The sequence below is a fragment of the Rissa tridactyla genome, chromosome Z (assembly GCF_028500815.1).
Source record: "Rissa tridactyla isolate bRisTri1 chromosome Z, bRisTri1.patW.cur.20221130, whole genome shotgun sequence".
NCBI classification, from domain to species: Eukaryota; Metazoa; Chordata; class Aves; order Charadriiformes; family Laridae; genus Rissa; species Rissa tridactyla.
Genome location: NC_071497.1, coordinates 660,393 through 679,108, shown reverse-complemented (window position 1 = coordinate 679,108; position 18,716 = coordinate 660,393). Strand labels below are relative to the sequence as shown.

The 18,716-nt window shown below is 49.0% G+C and overlaps 1 protein-coding gene across 1 annotated transcript; it reads right to left on the bottom strand.

The window, feature by feature from the left end:
* Positions 1 to 1,682: 1,682 nt before the first annotated feature.
* LOC128902694 (endoplasmic reticulum aminopeptidase 1-like) lies at positions 1,683 to 18,244 on the bottom strand. The gene is made up of 18 exons (XM_054186113.1): positions 17,608 to 18,244; positions 16,904 to 17,042; positions 15,263 to 15,397; positions 14,563 to 14,683; positions 14,055 to 14,209; positions 11,872 to 11,985; positions 10,977 to 11,108; positions 10,304 to 10,435; positions 10,072 to 10,155; positions 9,475 to 9,632; positions 8,908 to 8,987; positions 8,439 to 8,622; positions 6,848 to 7,004; positions 6,573 to 6,757; positions 5,692 to 5,853; positions 4,665 to 4,805; positions 4,476 to 4,557; positions 1,683 to 2,631 (listed from the first exon to the last, which is right to left on the bottom strand). Exons 1-18 carry the CDS (start codon positions 18,096 to 18,098, stop codon positions 2,485 to 2,487), a joined length of 2,799 nt encoding a protein of 932 aa, XP_054042088.1. The 5' UTR covers positions 18,099 to 18,244; the 3' UTR covers positions 1,683 to 2,484.
* Between the last annotated feature and the right edge of the window lie 472 nt (positions 18,245 to 18,716).

Sequence of the window (18,716 nt, the reverse complement as noted above, 5' to 3'; positions counted from 1 at the left end):
CCCTCCTTACATCGCTACGAATTGAAAACGTGACCATTTCATGATCACTAAACCCCAGACGACCTCCGACCACCACATCTCCCACTAGTCCTTCTCTCTTTGTGAGCAGTAGGTCTAGCGAGACACCTCCCCTGGGAGACTCCCCTACCAGTTGTGTCAGGAAGTTCTCTTCCATGCACTCGAGGAACCTCCGAGCCTGCCTGCTCTCTGCTGTGTTGTATTTCCAGCAGATACCCGGCAGGTTGAGGTCCCCAACCAGAACAAGGGCTGGTGATGGCGAGACTTCAGCCAGCTGCTTACAGAAGACTTCATCTGTCTCCTCATGCTCGTTGGGTGGTCTGTAGCATACTCCCAGCACAACATCTCCCTTATTTGCCTTCCCCTTCGTCCTTACCCATAAACACTCGACTTTACCATCGCTGGAATCTAGCTCCATACAATCAAAACATTCCCTAATGCACAGAGCCACACCCCCGCCTCTCCCTCCTTGCCTGGCCCTTCTGAAGAGCTTATAGCCATCCATCGCAGCATTCCAGTCGTGACAGTCATCCCACCACGTTTCCGTGATGGCCGCTACCTCATAGCTGTCCTGCTGCACAACGGCTTCCAGCTCATCCCGTTTGTTGCCCATGCTGCGTGCATTCGTGTAGGCGCACTTGAGCTGGGCTACCGACTTCACCCCCACCCTTGGCCCTTTATCCCTAGGCTCGTTACTAGCGGGCCTGGTTTTATCCCCTTCCCCCTTCGTTTCTAGTTTAAAGCCCCGTCCATGAGCCTTGCTAACTCTCAGCCTAGTGCCCTTTTCCCCTTTCGGGATCGGCTTTTCCCATTCTTAGCGAGCAGGCCCGGCGTCCTGCAGATCAAACTACGATCACAGAACCCAAAGCCCTGCTCGTAGCACCAGTTTCGGAGCCAGGTGTTGATCTGTCCGATTTTCTTGTTTACCCATTCGTCAGTCCCCAAACAGGAGGGACAGAGGAGAACACAGTTTGTGCTCCCGAACCCTTGACAAGCCGTCCCAAGGCCCTGAGATCTTTCTCCATTGCCCTCGGACTTCTGCTCTCCAGCTCCTCACCGTCTGCCTGTACGATCAAAAGAGGGTAATAATCGGAGGGACGTTTCAGGCCAGGAAGCTTCCCGGCGGTATCCCTAACACGGGCCCCAGGGAGGCAGCAGACCTCCCTGTGGGAAGGGTCCGGCCTGCATACGGGACCCTCCGTTCCCCTCAGAATGGACCCCCCTACGACTGTTGCCCTCCTCCTGCTCTTCACAGCAGCAGTCTTAATGCGTGGAGCTGGCTGCTTTGGCGACTCCCCGGATGGGGCTCTATCAGCATCCTTAGTTCCCTCATGGTCCGTCTCCAGAGGCCCGTATGTGTTCTGTACGGGCAGCTGGGGGGGCATGGGGGGTCTGGAGGGGACCTCCTGCTGCCCCCAGCAAGTACCCGCTTCCATTCCCCGCCTCCATTCCCCGCCCTCCTCTCCTAGTTCCCCTCCTTCTGCCTGGTGACAAGAGGGCAGGGGATCATGACCTACAGGCAAGACGTAAGGAGCGCAATGCCCGTCTGTCCTGTTGAGTGTCAATGGGTACGTGTGACAACAGTTGCATTTCGATTAGGTGAAAAAGGGATAATGAAAAGCAAAAATTCCTGCTGAAACAAACTGCTGGTTAATCATCTGAAGTATAATCCACCAACTGGTTTTTTTTTATTTTTGCACAGAAAATGTACGTACTTGTTACCTAAAAGCACAAGAATATTTCCAGTGCGGGCAAAGCATCCACACCGGCAGCAGGAGGAGCCGGGCAGGACTCGGCGAGAGGGTGGCGTTACGGGCACCTCGGCAGCGTGCAGCCACCGCAATGTCCCCAGCCCTGAGACACCGCCAGAGAGCTCGCAGGGATGGGCCTCGTCGTATTTACTTTGATTGAGGCAATTTTAACTACACTTGGTACTTGGGGGTTTTTTAATTACCTGACGCTTGATCCAAGGTACAGGCTTGTCAAAATTACTCCCCTGGGAACACAAACCCTAAGGATAAAGACGCGTCCGCAACGCGGCAGGGCTGTAGCGCGTGTCAGTGTCGAGTAGCGCGGCCCATTGTACCTTTGCAGGAACGACAGCGAAGGGTCAGCACCTGCAGGTGGGAAGTTCCTCTGGGTTGTTCATCTCACAGTACCTTCGGCTTTTTCAGAAGCAATGCATTTCGCATTTCTAGCAGTCACACAACCCCCGCCCCCCCCGCCTTAATTCACGCCACAGCATCCCCCTTCTCTCAGAAGTGTCACCTGGGGAGACACCAGCGAAAGGACCGGGTCTGTTCCCAGCAAGCCGCAACCGTGAGACAGACAAATCCTGAGCAGCAGCAGCATTAGCCCGCCTTACAGTGCCTCCCAAACAAATCTATCCAATTGAGCTGTCCCTCCAGCCCTCCTTTTTCATGCCTTTTCAGTTACTTCTGACAAAAATAAGCAAGGTGCCTTAATTTACAGATGGTTGTTTTGCAGCCATGTCTTGACTTTCTCCAAATTTCTATCCATCCATTGTATGTTGTCTTCAATGGTTTCGATAGCTTGCTGGACACAGCGAAGCTGTGCGCTTCTTTCATCCAGAGAACTGAAGAATTCTTTCACCTGTTGACAAAAATGTGAAAGAACAGTCGATGAAGAGGCGGCCACCTCTCCGTTGCGCAGGAAGACCAGAAGAAACTTGTGATCCTCGAACCTGGCCTTGGCTCTGCCCCGCCTCCCTTCCTCCCTGCTCCCCGGCCCGCCATCCCAAGAAGAGTTTTTTGAAACGGTTTCGTAGCGGCTCGATCTCACAAGCCCGGCAAGATCACATTTCAAATTCGACCATAAAAAAACGCAGCTGCAGGAGCTGTCGTCTGGTTCCTGCTCGTTCAATAAACCCGTGTGGCCGTTTCAGCCGTGGCAGCTGCAGTGTTTCAGCGCAGACGTCACCGGGGAGACTGAGCGTCCCCTGCTCTGCCCGGTGGCTGCTCTGCTCCCGAACACACCTTCCCCCGAAGCTCGGCCGGGTGCTCCTGCTGGTACGGGCGGGACAACGGTGTGGGACAGACAAGAGACCGTGCGGCTGTTACTAGAGTGGCTCAAGGAGAGCCACTGACCTTTGCCTGCCGGCAGCTCCAGACCATTTGGAGGCGCAGCAGAAGCGTAAGTGTTGATGGCAAAGCACTTTCGGAAGTTTTCCCTACACAGGGACGTCTGCACCTCCTTTCATTTTTCTAAAAAAAACCCTCCAACCTCCTCCAGTGCTTGGGGAAGCCGCTGCTCTCACCCTTGAAGCACTTGGGAAGGCAGCCACTGGAAACCTGGAGGCTGCTTCTGCTCCTTGAATTCACTGCATTCCCCGCGGCTGCTGCAAGTATTGGCAGCTGCCTCTTTCACTTTTTTTCTTTTTTTTTTTCTCTTGTTTTTTTCCCCAAGGAGGCAGTCCTGATCACAAGGCTCAGGCTTGAGCTGGCGTTAATGGCAGACGCTTTTAAAAGATACAGTGACTGTACATACTGTACAAATTAAAGACATCATTTTCTGATAATTTACCTTGATGAGTGTGATACAAGACGCAAATACTTGTACAAAGTACCACAGAGACACAAATAGGATACAAGGAAGGGAGCTGCTGGATTTTCTCCCTCAGCCTCAGAGTGACTTTGCCTGGATTCAGAGACTCGTGCCTGAGTCCCACGGATCCCCAGGGAGACACAGCCACATTTCTGGGTAGGACACGGAAATGTCCCTGCAGCCCCTGCCACTGGCCAAGATGCTGCTCGTGACAGACTGGGAGAGTCCGCTCAGATTTAAAATGAAGACTGAAGACCGTATTCTATATTCTCTCCTTTTATATTTAATATGGTTGCATTACTTAGGCCTGTGTTTTGCCGTAAAGCAGAAAAGTCTAAACTGGCAACAAAAATTGCAGCTTCTGAAAAGGCATTGTCAGGAATGCCATTATATCTGCACGTGGGCCAGTCTGGGTTTTTTACCATCGACAGGGATTGTGGATTAAGTCGACAAAATCATTATCCTCTGTGACACCCAGGAGCGTGGAGAATTTTCCCCAGAATAGAGGATACAGAACAGCGGTGTATTTCTCACTGGCCTTCAGCATTTGTCTTCTGTACAATCAGTGAACAGACCTAACGGTTTTTTCTCACTGTTCTCCAGAGTCGGCAGAAAAAACAGAGGCAGGTAAAGCACGAACGGCAGACAAACGTTGACACGCTGCACCCAGGCCCGCTGCTTAAACAAAGAACATCCTCCTCCTGGGCATTGGCTTAATGCTCTTCCTTCAGTAACCTAACTCATCACCAACACCATCGTTTCGCAAGGAAAACGCAGGGTCTTACCCTGACGCTTCATAACTGGCCGTGCTTTTACCATGTTAAGATTTAATCCCAATTTTAATTTCAGCTATACTACAGCTATGTTTTAAAACCAGAATCTGAATGGCTCACCTGTGCAAGCTGTGACCTTGTAGAGTACCGACTTGTCACTCCAGTGACGATGGTGGCTATGGAATTCGAACCAAGTTCAAATCTGGCAAAAAGAACCACCGATACTCAGAAAATGCCTATTTTTGGAGCCAGTAGAGTTTTAAAGTATCATTGGATAGAGAGAGCAGTAAAACAACTTCTGTTCCTTACTTTTCTACGAATTTCTCCCAATTTGCTTTCAAAAACGTCCAAGCCAGATGATAGCCGGCTGGGTTTTTGGAAACAAATACAATAATATGTGGAAGATCCTGAGTTCTTACGATGTCACCACGCAGACCTTGATCCATTAACCTAAGAATCAATAGCAGAGACGGAAGTTGTTTAGACCAGGAGATAAACCTGGCAAATTACTCATTTGGTACCGAGTTTTTGGTTGGAAGTTCCTTTTTCTAAAGGTCCTGACGCGTCATTTCTGCCGGGTCACTTCCGACTTCTCACAACAAACTCCTCGGCCACATCCATCTTTCCCATCGCTGTTATTTTCACAGTTACAGCTACTTGGCAGACCTGTATTCTAAATACCAAGCATAAAATCGGGGCTACAGTTTGCTCCTACTCAAAATCTCCAAATTAATGACAGTCCATCCGCCCCCTGAAAGAAAGGTATTTGTTCTACACTACGTGCCAGTGGAAAATTCGGACCTGCAAGTGCCCGAACAGCAATGCAATGCAGAGAATAAATAATGACATTACAGAAGAGCTAAAGCACGTCTCCAGTGATACGGGGACACAGCTCCATCGGTGTCGCATGCTGTCACCCCCATCAAACGGCGGAAGTCACAAAACGCGTGGTTTGCAGTTAACCCCTGAAAACCTCAGTGGTGCTCAGCTCGCTTAAAAGCAGGAAACCTCAAATTTTTATAAGAAACGTACAGCATGTGTGCCTGTAATCACAGTCACTAGTAAGGTAAATGAAGAAGTGTCTATCAAGCAAAGATCAGGTATCTTGCATTTTGTCCTAATTTGCTGCTGCAAATTCTGAGCGCGTTGACTCCTGGCACCAGAACACAGAAATGAAAAGGTGCAGCCACTTCCTCTGACCATATTACCTCTACAAAGCATTTGATACGCCATGAAATGCAAAAGCTCTGAAACGAGACTCTGAATAATTCTATTTCCCGTTTCAATGGTCGTAAAGTTTCTCCAAACACCTTGCTCTTCCTGTGTGACTACTTACCACTGAAGCTTGTCCTTACTTCTGCTGAGGCTGAGAGCCCATTCGATGTCGTCTCTCTCTACGCTGAAGGAGTGCAGTCTGTATTTACTGAGCAGGAAATCCCAGCCTTCGGATGTTTGCGCTCCGACAGCATACACTGCTGCCTTCACGTCTGCTGGCAAGCTACAACGAGTTGAAGACCACGTTACTCTCCACGGCGTATTTAGGACCACGGGTAGAGACATAACCACGTCACCGTCGCACGTCCACTCGCACGGCGGACAACTTATTCAAAAATACTGGTCCCTGGGGGGTATCAGACAGGGACCCCTGCCGCTGTGAAACACTTAAGCGTATCAGGCTGTATCTCAGTGTTGCTCCTGCCTTGGAAACAACTCCCAGAAATTCTGGACTCATCATTTTTTTTTTTGTCCTTTATTTTTGTATGCTCCTTTCATGGCTATGGCCAGTGAGATACCGATACGGTCCCCTTTGGCCTGCCCAGGACAATCTCTCAGAGGTACTTTGGAGGGTGTTTTAGGGAGTTCTTCCACCATGAGGAGAAACAAACATCAGGTGAAGTTCATGAACAGTAGGGAACTGGTTTTACAGCGGCTATAGGTCAGTCTTCAGACATGTAAATCGGGGAATACATGTTATCTTCGCTTTCCAGAACATCTTTACCAAGCCAAGTTGTGGAGTTCCACATGATGTATGCGCTAGTTTGGGCACATATCATGCACCAAACTGCGAAGGCGCTGGGAACGTGAAGTCTAAGTTAGAAAACCACGAAGGCTCAACTTCAGCGCACGGAAAGGACTGAAGTTTAGCTCTTTTTGTAAATTAACTCTACTGGTATTAAACAGAGTATCAGAAAAGGCAGTAATAGTTACAGAACAGACCTCAAGGTCCCGTTGGATTTCTGCCATTCTGTAAAATATCCTTTGGCTTTGTCCACGCACGGCTGGTACCTGTGCACGCAGGCGAACAGCAGCAGCGAGTGCCTAAGAAATCTCTCAGACACTGAGCCTTCATCGCTCCAAGACTGCTTGTCAATCAGGTCTTTAAACAGATTGACTATATACTCCTAAGACACGGAAACAACACAGATATATTTTAAAGTGCGTTTTATAGGGTACAGGCAGAGTTAGAACATTCTCGATTTTTAAAACCTTACCTTTAACTGTTTCTCTGTACCACCCGTATCCCTCCTCTCCACAAGCCTGTATATAGGAATCAGCTCGCTCATACCCTGGAGTACAGGCATGATTTGTCTTTCGTGTTTCAGGTACAAACTCAAATCAAAAGCTTTGGAAATCGACAATTTGTTTACGCTAAGCAAGCAGACGACAGGGGATAAAACAAGTTATAATTAAAACTTAAAAGCAAAAGCTAAGTCAAATGTTTTGCGGAAAACTATACAAATAGGAATGCCTTAAGAGTATTTTCAAATCTCTTTTTAACTCTGCTTTTGGAAGTGAAATGTTGCTCAGCAGCTACCCAAGCTATGAAACCTAACATTTAACCTTTGAACTAAGAAATGGACTGTAAGAGAATGACCTCGGAAGATCGACTTTTTCCCCGCCTCTCTCACGCGCCGAGGTTATCCCAGCAGAGCCTCTCCCTCCTGCCCTCTCCCACTATTGCTTTTGCTCTGCAAACCACACACGTACAGAAGGAATCCCACCACTGAGATGACCTCCTCGGCAAAACACCCTTCCAGCTCAACATGTAGATATTTGGCCTGCAGTAAGCCTCGAAGCTACAACGCCAACTGCTCCTTCACTGTCTTTACCTGACTCGGCAAACTCTCTCCTACCCCTGCCAGACACCTCTCAACGGTTTCTTCCAAGAGCAAATAGAGAACACCCAAGAGGTCTTTGCTCACTCCCCCTGCTCGTTTGTTCATCCTTCTGTGAATCCTTTTCTTCGGACTCCTTTCCATGTCAGCTCCCTGCACACGTTCTCATTTTGTCCTTATTCACCCGTCTCTTCTGCCTCAAAATACAAGTATGCTCTAGTCCCGCATCACAAAATGAACTCTGCTTAACTCAATTTGCATCTCTAGCTGTCCCTTCCTCCTTCGCTCTCGAAGCTCCTCGAACGTGCTGAAAATCTCGCTTCACTCTCCTCTTTCCAAACGAGAAAGACCTTTCCTCTGCTGTCCAAATGAACATCGCAACTAGGCCTGCTGACATCCCCTTCAGCTGCCAGCTCAAATTCATACGATCTTAATTATCGCCCATCTCCCTGCCACTGCCCTCTTTCTCAAACACCGGGAGCTCAGACCGGGAATTACTTCGGCCGGTTCCTTAGTTCTCTGAGCTGCGCACAAACGTTGGGAAAGCGCCTCTAGGACACAGCCTTTCCTAATGCATCCCCGGGAACCAAGATTAAGCCCGATCAGAATCACATCACGTCTTTATGACTGTAACAGCCTTGTTTCTAAACAACAAATGGCACCGGGATCTTTCCAGGTGCAAAAACATTATCCTAGTCCTTCACGCTTCACGCTTCACACTGGCATCCTTCCCTTAGCCAACAACAAATATTGAACACAACATGTTTCGCTAAATAGGGTTAGATAAATCCACTGCAACCAAGAAAAATCCTGGGCTTACACTGCTGTAAGCAGGAAAAGAATACGCTCTCCACCTTCTTAACAGATTTAAGGAATACTACGTACTTATCGGCACTTCCTTCCCCAGTGGTATATATGCAGAAACACAGAGTTTGTATTTTCTTCAGACTTGGGCAGGCGGCCATACCTCACGAGCTGGAATACGTTGTTAACCAGACTGGCTCTGTCGTTGCTGCTAATTGCTGTGTGGTTCTCTTTCAAAAGGTTAATCAGGCGATCCCATCCGTCATCTTCGTAGTGCACAATGTAATACCCATTCATGTCCACGTTGAATTTAACCCACTCCACCTCTTCCGGGAGGATAATGACATCTGGAAACGAAAATGGAACTCCTTTTTTTTTTCTTATTGATTCAAACACATCCTCGTACTACACCCAATGACAGTGTTATTCTCATTTCAGGCATTTAAAGAACACAGGAACACGGTTTCTAAATACATGAACAGATTGACGTCGTGGTATTACGGGGCTGACAAAAAATTGCTTCTCCGGTACCAGTAGTTCCAGTTCCCCGGTCCGAAAAAAACTGTGCAAAACTAAAAGGCTTGCAAACAAACGTTGAATACATTAATCTCCTATTTCGTCAAAGAAATTACCTGCTTTAGTTGTCATCAAAAATCTCTCCACCGTGTCAGATTTACTGGTAATGTAGGTTAGAGGAACGTGCCACGAGTACCTATTGCAAAACAGAAGTGCTTTGTTTAATGAAAGAACTTCACAAAAGCTTCTCCAACTTGTCCCACTCCAACCGCTGAGTAATACCTTTGCCCGCGCGGTAACGGCAACGCGCTGCACTCGCACCTCTGCGCTCAGCGCAGAGCCAGAGGCACCTAGCCAGCTTTCGTTTTGTTTGCTTGGGGGATGACTGACACTGAAGCCGCAACACTACAAACTTTCCAGCCTGGTCCCGCTGGCACGTCTCCAGCGTGGGCTCGCCCAGAGGCGCAGACACGGCAGCTCTGCAGCTTCTGCCACCGTGGCCAGGCGTGCGGGGTCCAAGGACAGGAGTGCTACCGATCCCGAGCTACACCGGGAAAGCCTCCCAGCCAAACAGCTCAGGGAGCGCTCCTCGAGAAGCAATTGTAAGAGCTCTTACTGGACATCACTGTCTGCCATAGGACAGTATTTCGGTTTGTGTGCTGAGATTGCCCCATTTTGTTTACCCTGTGGACAAGGCAGCGTCTACTCCCTTCACGTAGCGCTCCTGCTGCAGGTGGACGTTCTTCCCTCTCACTGTGACAGTTACCAGGGGAAAGCCTTTTTGCAGTGTCCAGGTGTCCATCATTGCCCTCACGTCAGGAGGTTCTCTGTTAGTCCAGTGCTGGTTTTTAGTGAGGGAAAAAGACAACACGGAGGAAGAGGAAGAAGACAGGAGTACACTGACAGTGAAACAGAAGCGGGTATGTCAGAACTCTAAAAGGCCCTCGGTATTGGTAAGCTCTACATAGGTGCGGTTAGACTGGATGACATCTCCAGCTGTTTATTTTGTGGGCGGTCTCATATAGTTAATGACATCTCATTAAGTTCTGCTGCTTTGCAATCAGCCCTGGGCACAGGAGTAGGATTTCTGTCCGATGTCAGAGAAAACAGATCTCCCGTGGAACTGAGGAAACTTTACACTCCCTAGGACCGTGCTCAAGCGGTAAAGGATGCTTTTGGAAGGGGCACGGATCAATGCCACGGCACGGAACAGTAACATCAGAGGGCACAGACACGTGCCAAACTCCTAAGCACTGGCAGGTGGAAAACCAGATACTTACTGCACTTGAAGATGACTGTTGGCTGCTTCTGCAAAAACCATCACCTTGTAGTCCATTTTTATCGTTACCTATTGTAGGGCAAATCTGAAAGGAAAAAACCCCAAAGTTTTGGGTCATCTCGCTTTGATGTCATAATCGTAAGTACTGGCCACAGTCCTCAGTAATATATTAGAGACAAAACACCAGAAGTTACGAAATTTGAAAAAAAAAAAAGAGAATAAGGAATACTTGCATTTGTCATGCTGTTCCACAAATCTTCATTTTTTGTATTCTGATAGCTGTATTTCTGCAGGTACTGGACAAGTCCAGCTTTAAACACATCAGCAGTCAGGTAGTCCCTCAGCATATTTAATACGCAAGATCCCTGAAAAAAAGAGTCACAAAGTGTTTACACAACTACCCCTTTAGCTGGCAAGGTGCTTGTTTCAGAAGAGTTCCAGCATACCACTAATCTACATAGCAGTTCACTTTTCTACGTCCCTCTGAATAAAAAAATACCCAGGTTTTATGCATATTGAAACAGTACTTTGGTCTTTTTGTGACGATTGCTCTTAAAAATATCACCGATTGAGCAAGTGATGTTATTGGTTTTTTTAATTACTATACATGCCAGCACCACACGATGCTCCAGTGAAAAACACTCCTTGGGTTAAGACCCTAAAAAAGTGGTTTAAGACTAAATTGATACAGAAGAGGTAGAAGAAGCAAAGGCTTCCTCATTTGAGAAATCGAAAACGCAACTGCCCTTTGAATCCACCCAGGTGTTTCCAACAAGGCATTATTCCAGTCATAAAACAATTAACACCGTGACTCAGGGACATCTTGTATGTAGGGGTAAAATCAGTAAAATACAATTGACTAGTACAAGCAGCACAACTGAAATCAGCAGCAGTTATGTACTTTACCTTCTCATAGGAAACGCTATCAAACATTTCTAAAATTTGAGCTGGATCTTCCACAGAAGTAGATATAGCGTGTGAGGAATTTAAGGCATCCACTGCCATGGCATCAAAACATCTCCGTAAGAAATAGTCTTCCTGATGGGAGGCAGAACCAAATATTACTACTAAATTTTGCTCGGTGACTACTGAATCCCTACGCGTTCACTTCTCCGTCCGTTCCCCATGATCTTTTAAGCCACACAAAGAAAAGACGACTCAGCTTCCTTTTTCTTCCAGAGCATAAAAATAACCTCCAACCAGCAGAACAGACAGCCAAGTGACTTCTGGTGTTTTAAACTAACTTAAATAGTTGAGCTAGTGAGACTTCAAAATAACTCCAAAAAGACACCTGCACATTCCAACAGTTTGATGACAGAGTGGTCAGTAAGCGTAAAAAACAATTAAAAAAAAAGAAAAAAAAGGAAAAATGTGAATTTCCCTATTATCGTAGCCACTTAGGCTATGGCAAAATTCTGCCCAGATGCACCGTCCATCTGACTTCGGCAGAAAATGTCACGTATCGGGCCTCTGCTAGAGCTAGTGGAAGGATTTTGGTGTTTTCAAATCTGACCCTCTTGGAAGAAATCAGACAAAAGAATTTCTTTACTTTTTTGGAAGTCTAAGTCTCTTCAAAAAAAGAATACGTTTGCACCGCAATCGTTAACTTCCGTCATCAGTTCACGAAAACATTTACATATAGTTAAATCCATATTCCTATCCTTCCCAGTTAACGTCAGATCATCCTATCAAACAGAAATTTAAAAGTGGTTCACAGCACTAATCTGTTTCATCTTTGTCCTTACTCAGTAGTGGATTTAGAAGGCAGTTATAAAACAAAAATACAGTAACAGCTGCTTACAACTCTCAGTTCTGGATGGGTAACGCTGACTGAGACGAACTCCATAAACTTCGCAAACCCTTCATTTAACCACAGGTCATTCCACCACTCCATGGTAACAAGGTTGCCAAACCACTGGGGGAAAAAAAAAAGGACTTCTGACATTAAATACACAATTTCTCACAAAGGTTGCATTGCATTGAGAGGGCTGGCAGATGTTATTGCTAGACCACTCTCCATCGTCTTTGAAAGGTCGTGGGGAACAGGAGAGGTGCCTGAGGACTGGAGGAAGGCTGACATCGCTCCAATCTTTAAAAAAGGCAAGAAGGAGGAGCCAGGGAACTACAGACCGGTTAGTCTCACCTCTGTCCCCGGGAAGGTAATGGAGCGACTCATTCTGGATGTCGTCTCCAAACACATAGAGGAACAGGAAGTTATTGGAAGTGGTCAGCATGGATTTACCAAGGGCAAATTATGCCTGACCAATCTGATAGCTTTCTATGATGTTATAACGGGTTGGCTGGATGAGGGGAGAGCCGTAGATGTCATCTACCTTGACTTTAGCAAGGCTTTTGACACTGTCTCCCACAACATCCTCATTAGGAAGCTGAGGAAGTATGGGCTAGATGAGGTGATGGTGAGGTGGATCGAGAGCTGGCTGCGCGACAGAGCTCAGAGGGTTGTGATCAGCGGCACAGAGTCCAGTTGGAGGCCTGTAACCAGTGGTGTCTCCCAGGGGTCAATACTCCGTCCAGTTTTGTTCAGTATATTCACTAATGACCTGGATGATGGGACAGAGTGTATCCTCAGCAAGTTTGCTGATGATACCAAGCTGGGAGGGGTGGCTGACACTCCGGAGGGCCGTGCTGCCATCCAGCGTGACCTGGACAGGCTGGAGAGCTGGGCAGAGAAGAACCAAATGAGGTTCAACAAAAGCAAGTGCAAGGTCCTCCACCTGGGGAGGAAGAATGCTAAGCACCAGTATAGGTTAGGGGTGGACCTGCTGGGAAGTAGTTCTGAGGAGAAGGATCTGGGGGTCCTGGTAGACAGTAAATTATCCACGAGCCAACAATGTGCCCTTGTTGCCAAAAAGGCCAATGGAATCCTGGGCTACATAGGGAAGAGTGTGGCCAGCGGGTCGAAGGAGGTCATTCTCCCCCTCTACTCTGCACTGGTGAGGCCACAGCTGGAATACTGCGTCCAGTTTTGGGCTCCCCGCTTCAAGAGGGACAGGGAACTACTGGAGCGGGTCCAGCGCAGGGCACCTAAGATGATTGAGGGACTGGAGCATCTCCCTTATGAGGAAAGGCTGAGAGAGCTGGGACTCTTTAGCCTGGAGAAGAGAAGGCCGAGGGGAGACCTTATTATGGCATATAAGTATCTAAAGGGTGGGTTGAAGGAGGATGGTGCCAGCCTCTTTTCATTGGTTCCCAGTGACAGCACGAGGGGCAACGGGCACAAGTTAGAACACAGGAAGTTCCGTTCAAATACACGGAAAAACTTCTTTACGGTGAGGGTGACAGAGCACTGGAACAGGCTGCCCAGGGAGGGTGTGGAGTCCCCTTCTCTGGAGATTTTCAAGACCCGCCTGGATGCAGCCCTGAGGGATGTGCTCTGGACAATCCTGCTTTGGCAGGGGAGTGGGACTAGATGATCTCTAGAGGTCCCGTCCAACTCTGAAGTTTCTGTGATTCTGTGATTTATGAAGCTGCATTTAGGGTATGTTATTGACCGCTACGGAACCTTTTGCTAGTGATACAGCTTGCTCTGGCCTCTTCCCATTGCATTCTCCTTTTAGCAGTAATACAGCAAAACATGGGCTTCTACTCACATTCCACTCACAAGAAACCTTGCAAAGAAACCCCGTTTGGCAGGGAAGCCACGTACGAAATGGCGCACCTTTCCAAACTTCCATGTTCCCATTTTGGCGGCCTAAAATTAATTTCAAGGGCTGTCAACGGTGCAAAGGCCCCACAGTGCTGGAGCTGCTGGACTGAACGCAATTGTACCTCCAGCCCTGCGCGTCGGTGCAGCCTGCCAGCACTCCTTCCCCAAAAGCAGTCCTCCTCGTTCACAGACGAGCCCTCAAGCAGAGGCCGCTTTTTTCAGCTTCCAGCTCCAAGACCCTCCTCCCCGCACAGCATCCATCAACCCTGACCCCTCTGCAGGCCCTTCTGAACTCCTTATTCTTCCCCAGATCTCACCTGATGAGCCAGCTCATGGGCTATTATCATAGTAATCCGAAGTTTAGAAGACGCCGAGGACTTTTCAGGGTCATACAACAATGCGGATTCCCGGTATGTGGTCAGTCCCCAGTTTTCCATAGCACCAGACTGAAAATCAGGAAGAGCTGCTAAATCTAGAAAAAAACATTAAAATACTACTGGTATCGTTTTCCTCAATAAAGAACTCGCTTACCTGCTCCTCCCACTTCATGACTGCTCCCACATAAGCACAGGTATCACACACACTTCTAAAGGCTCTCTTTAATGTAATTGCAAAAACATACTTTCAAAAAAAGCTCTACGCAGAAGACAAGGATCTTCAGCTCCCAGTGGAGCTTTTCCTCAAGTGCTGTCAAGCAGACACTTACTCCAAAAGCCTCTGAGCCAATCTGGGCCCTGTCTTAATACTCTAAATTTCTGGTTTTGTGGTATTTTACTGTCGGTGCTTAATAATGTTCTTGAATGCATGAAATTATTTAACACTTACCTTGTTTCGGTAAAGGATATGGAATGCTGAAGTAATCCTCATAGAAGTCTAAAAGTTTCACCGCAGCATCCAACGCGTAATCAGCTTGCTTGATCTTGTCTGGCACCGTATACACAGAAATCTACGGCAGACAAGCAGGCAGCACTTCAACCCCAACATCAAAAGCTTACAGAAGTTGCTCTTTACCACAGTTACTTCGATGACCATAAAAAGGGACACTAGAGCACATGCCTATCACGTCTCGCACACGGGCTACTGAAACATTTGCAGAAAAACATTATCGGAATTAGGAAAACAAGTGTTAAAACTCACCCACGAGAACCACCACACCCCTCCAAAGACTTCGACTATTTCCAGCCCTACCACGATAGAGTCACTCAACTGACACAGGTTTCCATTAGTGCTGATACTCCATGAAAACTGGAGTTCATTTGTGTTTAATTATACAATCTTAGATGAAACAAGCTGTCACCAATGCATGTAACTGTCTAAGAAGTAAGCCCGTTACCAAAAACCCGTGAAACTCACAAAGCCCAGAATGCAAATTGATCACCCAAGTACAGAATCAATTCCTTTCTCTCTTTTCCCTCCTGTAAAACGTCGAGACATATAAATCAGATGATCTAACTGCAAAGTAAAACATTATGTATTCATACAGACTTAAATACAAAAAAGCTCTTAGAAAATGAGACAGAGTTACCTTAACTCCGCGACTGGTTATTTTGCTGACGGATTTAAAGTCCGAAACGATAAAGGCCACGAGGTACGTACTCATCTTGACAGTGGTATCAAAATGGTCCTCAACAAGCCAGGGAGTTAGATTCACAGACTTCACCTAAAAAACGAGCACAGCGCATCACCCAGTGTACTACCTGCGAGGACCCTGGCACCAGCAGTTGCTGTCTTTCTTCTCACTTTACAGATACTGCATTTTAAAGATAGATACTACGTTACAGTTTAAAGATATTACATTACTTTACAAAGACATACTGGAAAAAAGCCATCCCCGTGCCCACCCTTCCCCACAGCGAGAACGGAACTGCGCATACGTATAGACATAGGGGCACTTCCATTCAGAAGCGTTACTTACTTCTACACCGGTAAAACCAGAAAAACAAAAACGCTGTTGAGCCCACCGATGGAATTAATCTCTGCTCACACCGATGGAATTAATTAATCTCACACCGAGGGAATTAATCTCACACAACTTTAGCTGATCAGCAGCTGTATAAATCTCAGCAGCCGCTGTTACACGCGAGAGAAGCGAGCTCCTCCAAATCGTGACTCAGCTACCTCGGGTGTGTGGTTTCGCATAAAATGAGGCACTGTTGGAGGTATCCATTTCCCCTCTTGGTTACAGAGAGCCCTAGCTGACCAACTTGACCGGCAACACGTTTAGCCCCACTGAACTGTAACACTGGCACTCACTCCTTAGTCATTTTTTTATCTGTTTCTCTACAAAAGAATTGATTTTTGTTACACCAACTTTCCAGACTTTTCATTTTTGAAAGGTACTTGGGTGAGGGGTGGGAAGTGCTGTTCCCTCGTATAAAGGTTAGTTTCCTTGCAAACCAGCAACTAATAGAACAGAAGAACTTACGGAGAATCTCTTACGCCCAAAGGAAGATCCAATGTACAAAACACAGTTAAGCCCATATATGCATACGTATTTATAATCACAAACAATATCTGTAGCTACTACATGTACAGCACTCTCACTCTGAGATGTTTTTTTAGAAGTCCAAAGGTTATTTTTTTTTTTCACAGAGAAAGTCCTGTTTATCTGACAATTAAGTTAAGACACATGCATCATGTACTTATTCACACACATTTCATCATTCATCTTAAAATCTAAGATCAACATGGAAAGCATTGTGTGAGTAAAAGAAAGATTTTGGAGGCTGCGCTGTGCTGATCATTCTCACACTTCTGCTGAGAAGCAGGAACCCATACGATGCATTATTTTCTTCATTCTGTTTTAACCTTGTGTCAAGACTACCAGCAATAGCACACACACGCTAATGGGAAGGGGAGGGGAGGGGAGGGGAGGGGAGGGAAGCTTGGAAAGGACCTTTAAAGGCCATCTAGTCCAACCCCCCTGCCATGAGCAGGGACCTCTTCAACTAGGTCAGGTTGCTCAGAGCCCTGCCCAGCATGGCCTGGAATGTCTCCAGGGATGGGGTGTCTACCACGCCCCTGGGCAACCTGGGCCAGTGTCTCACCAAACATGTTCAGGTCATCATTCCCAATAAAAGCAACTGCCTGAATATTCTGTTCTCCTTTTGCTTTTGTGTTTCAAAGATCATCAGTCAACAGCACATCATTAAAAGTATCCACCTACAATTGGCATATTGGACAGCGCAAGGTGCTTTGGTTCCCTCCTGATCTTAATTGAGAACCTGGCTTTGAAGGCTGGTTCATCAAAACATGGGAAGGCCATTCGCGCAGCTGTCGGCTCAAACTGTGTTGCTGCAAGCACTCTAAGTGGGGGGAAAAAAAAGGGTTACGGTCAAACACCTTCATACACACAGCGATGTCTGAAAACAGAGTAATTTCACATTTACACAGTAACTACAGGTACTACCAAAAGCTTTTGCATATCACAGAATCATAGAATCACAGAATGTTTAGAGTTGGAGGGGACCTTAAAGCCCACCCAGTGGCACCCCCTGCCCTGGGCAGGGACACCTCCCACCAGCCCAGGTTGCTCCAAGCCCCGGCCAACCTGGCCTTGAACCCCTCCAGGGATGGGGCAGCCACAGCTGCTCTGGGCAACCTGGGCCAGGGGCTCACCACCTTCACAGCCAAGAACTTCTTCCTCAGATCTCACCTAAATCTCCCCTCTTCCAGTTTAAACCTGCTCCTTCTTGTCCCACGGCTCCCCTCCCTGCTCCAGAGTCCCTCCCCAGCTTTCCTGGAGCCCCTTTAGGGCCTGGAAGGGGCTGGAAGGTCTCCCCGGAGCCTTCTCTTCTCCAGGCTGAACCCCCCCAGCTCTCTCAGCCTGTCCTCACAGCAGAGGGGCTCCAGCCCTCCAAAAAGGGTTACCTGAGTTCTCCTTCCCGGGTCCTGTAGGTGCTTTTATAAAAGCCATGGAAGGACTCGGAGAGATTTGCCCGGTACTGGATGCGGAGGGTGTAGTTGTGCCCAGCCCGCAGGGGCTCAGCGGTGAGGAGTGCCACCTGCTCCAGGGCCTGGTGCTCCACCACCCGCGCCTCCTGCTCCGGGCGGCCGTGGCCAGCCTCGACGGTGGCCCTGGCGATCCCCAGGTGCTTGCTGTGCAGGACTACCGCACTGGTCTGCCAGGTGACTGTAACCTCGATGGCGGCGCTGCCGGCGAAGGTCAGGGTGGTGAGGTTGGGATGGATGACGAGGTGGTAACGCAGTGGGACAACATCCTTGGGGAGTCTCACCCCCTGCCAGGGGAAGGGCGTGCTGTCACCGCCGAGAGCCAGAGCCGCGCTCAGCAGCCCCACCAGCCCCGCCGCCACGGCCAACGACGGCCATGGGGGCGGCCCGGCCCGCCGCCGCGGCGCCATTTTACACCCGCCGCCTGAGGGAGCCGGGAAGGAACGGCGGGAATTCCCCCGCTGGGCACAGCCCTGGGGCGCGTGGCGCGGCACCGCACCGCACCGCGCCGCACCGCACCGCGCCGCGCCGCAGCCCCGGCAGCCCCCAGACTGCCTGCCGCGGCCGCCGGCCCCCAGCGCCGCCGCTGCCGCCCGTCGCGATGGCGGGAGGCAAAGCGAAAGCGAAAGCGGGGGGCCGGGCACTCCGCGCTGCCCGCCCCGGCCCGGCCTCCGCCGTGGGTGGCTGATGCCGGCGCCGCCGGGGAAGGGGAGTGGCTGAGGCGCTGCGGGTCGGTTACTGAACGGGAGCCGCCTGGGGAGAGGCTGAGAGGCGCTGGAGGCGGAGACACCCGTAGGGGACCTGCTCTGCCGGGCCCCCCCTCGCACCCCTGCGGAGCCCCGCCGCCCCCGACAGCTGGAGGGACTGCATTGGATCCCGCTTGCGGCCCCGGGGAGCCCTGCTGTTCCCCAGGCAGCTGGAGGGGCTCTGCCGGGCCCCGCGGGGAGCCCCAGGGAGCCCCGCGGCTCCCCAGGCCCCACTGGGCCTTCCGTGGGGCCCTGTGAGGCCGGGAGAAGCCCTGGGGCTCT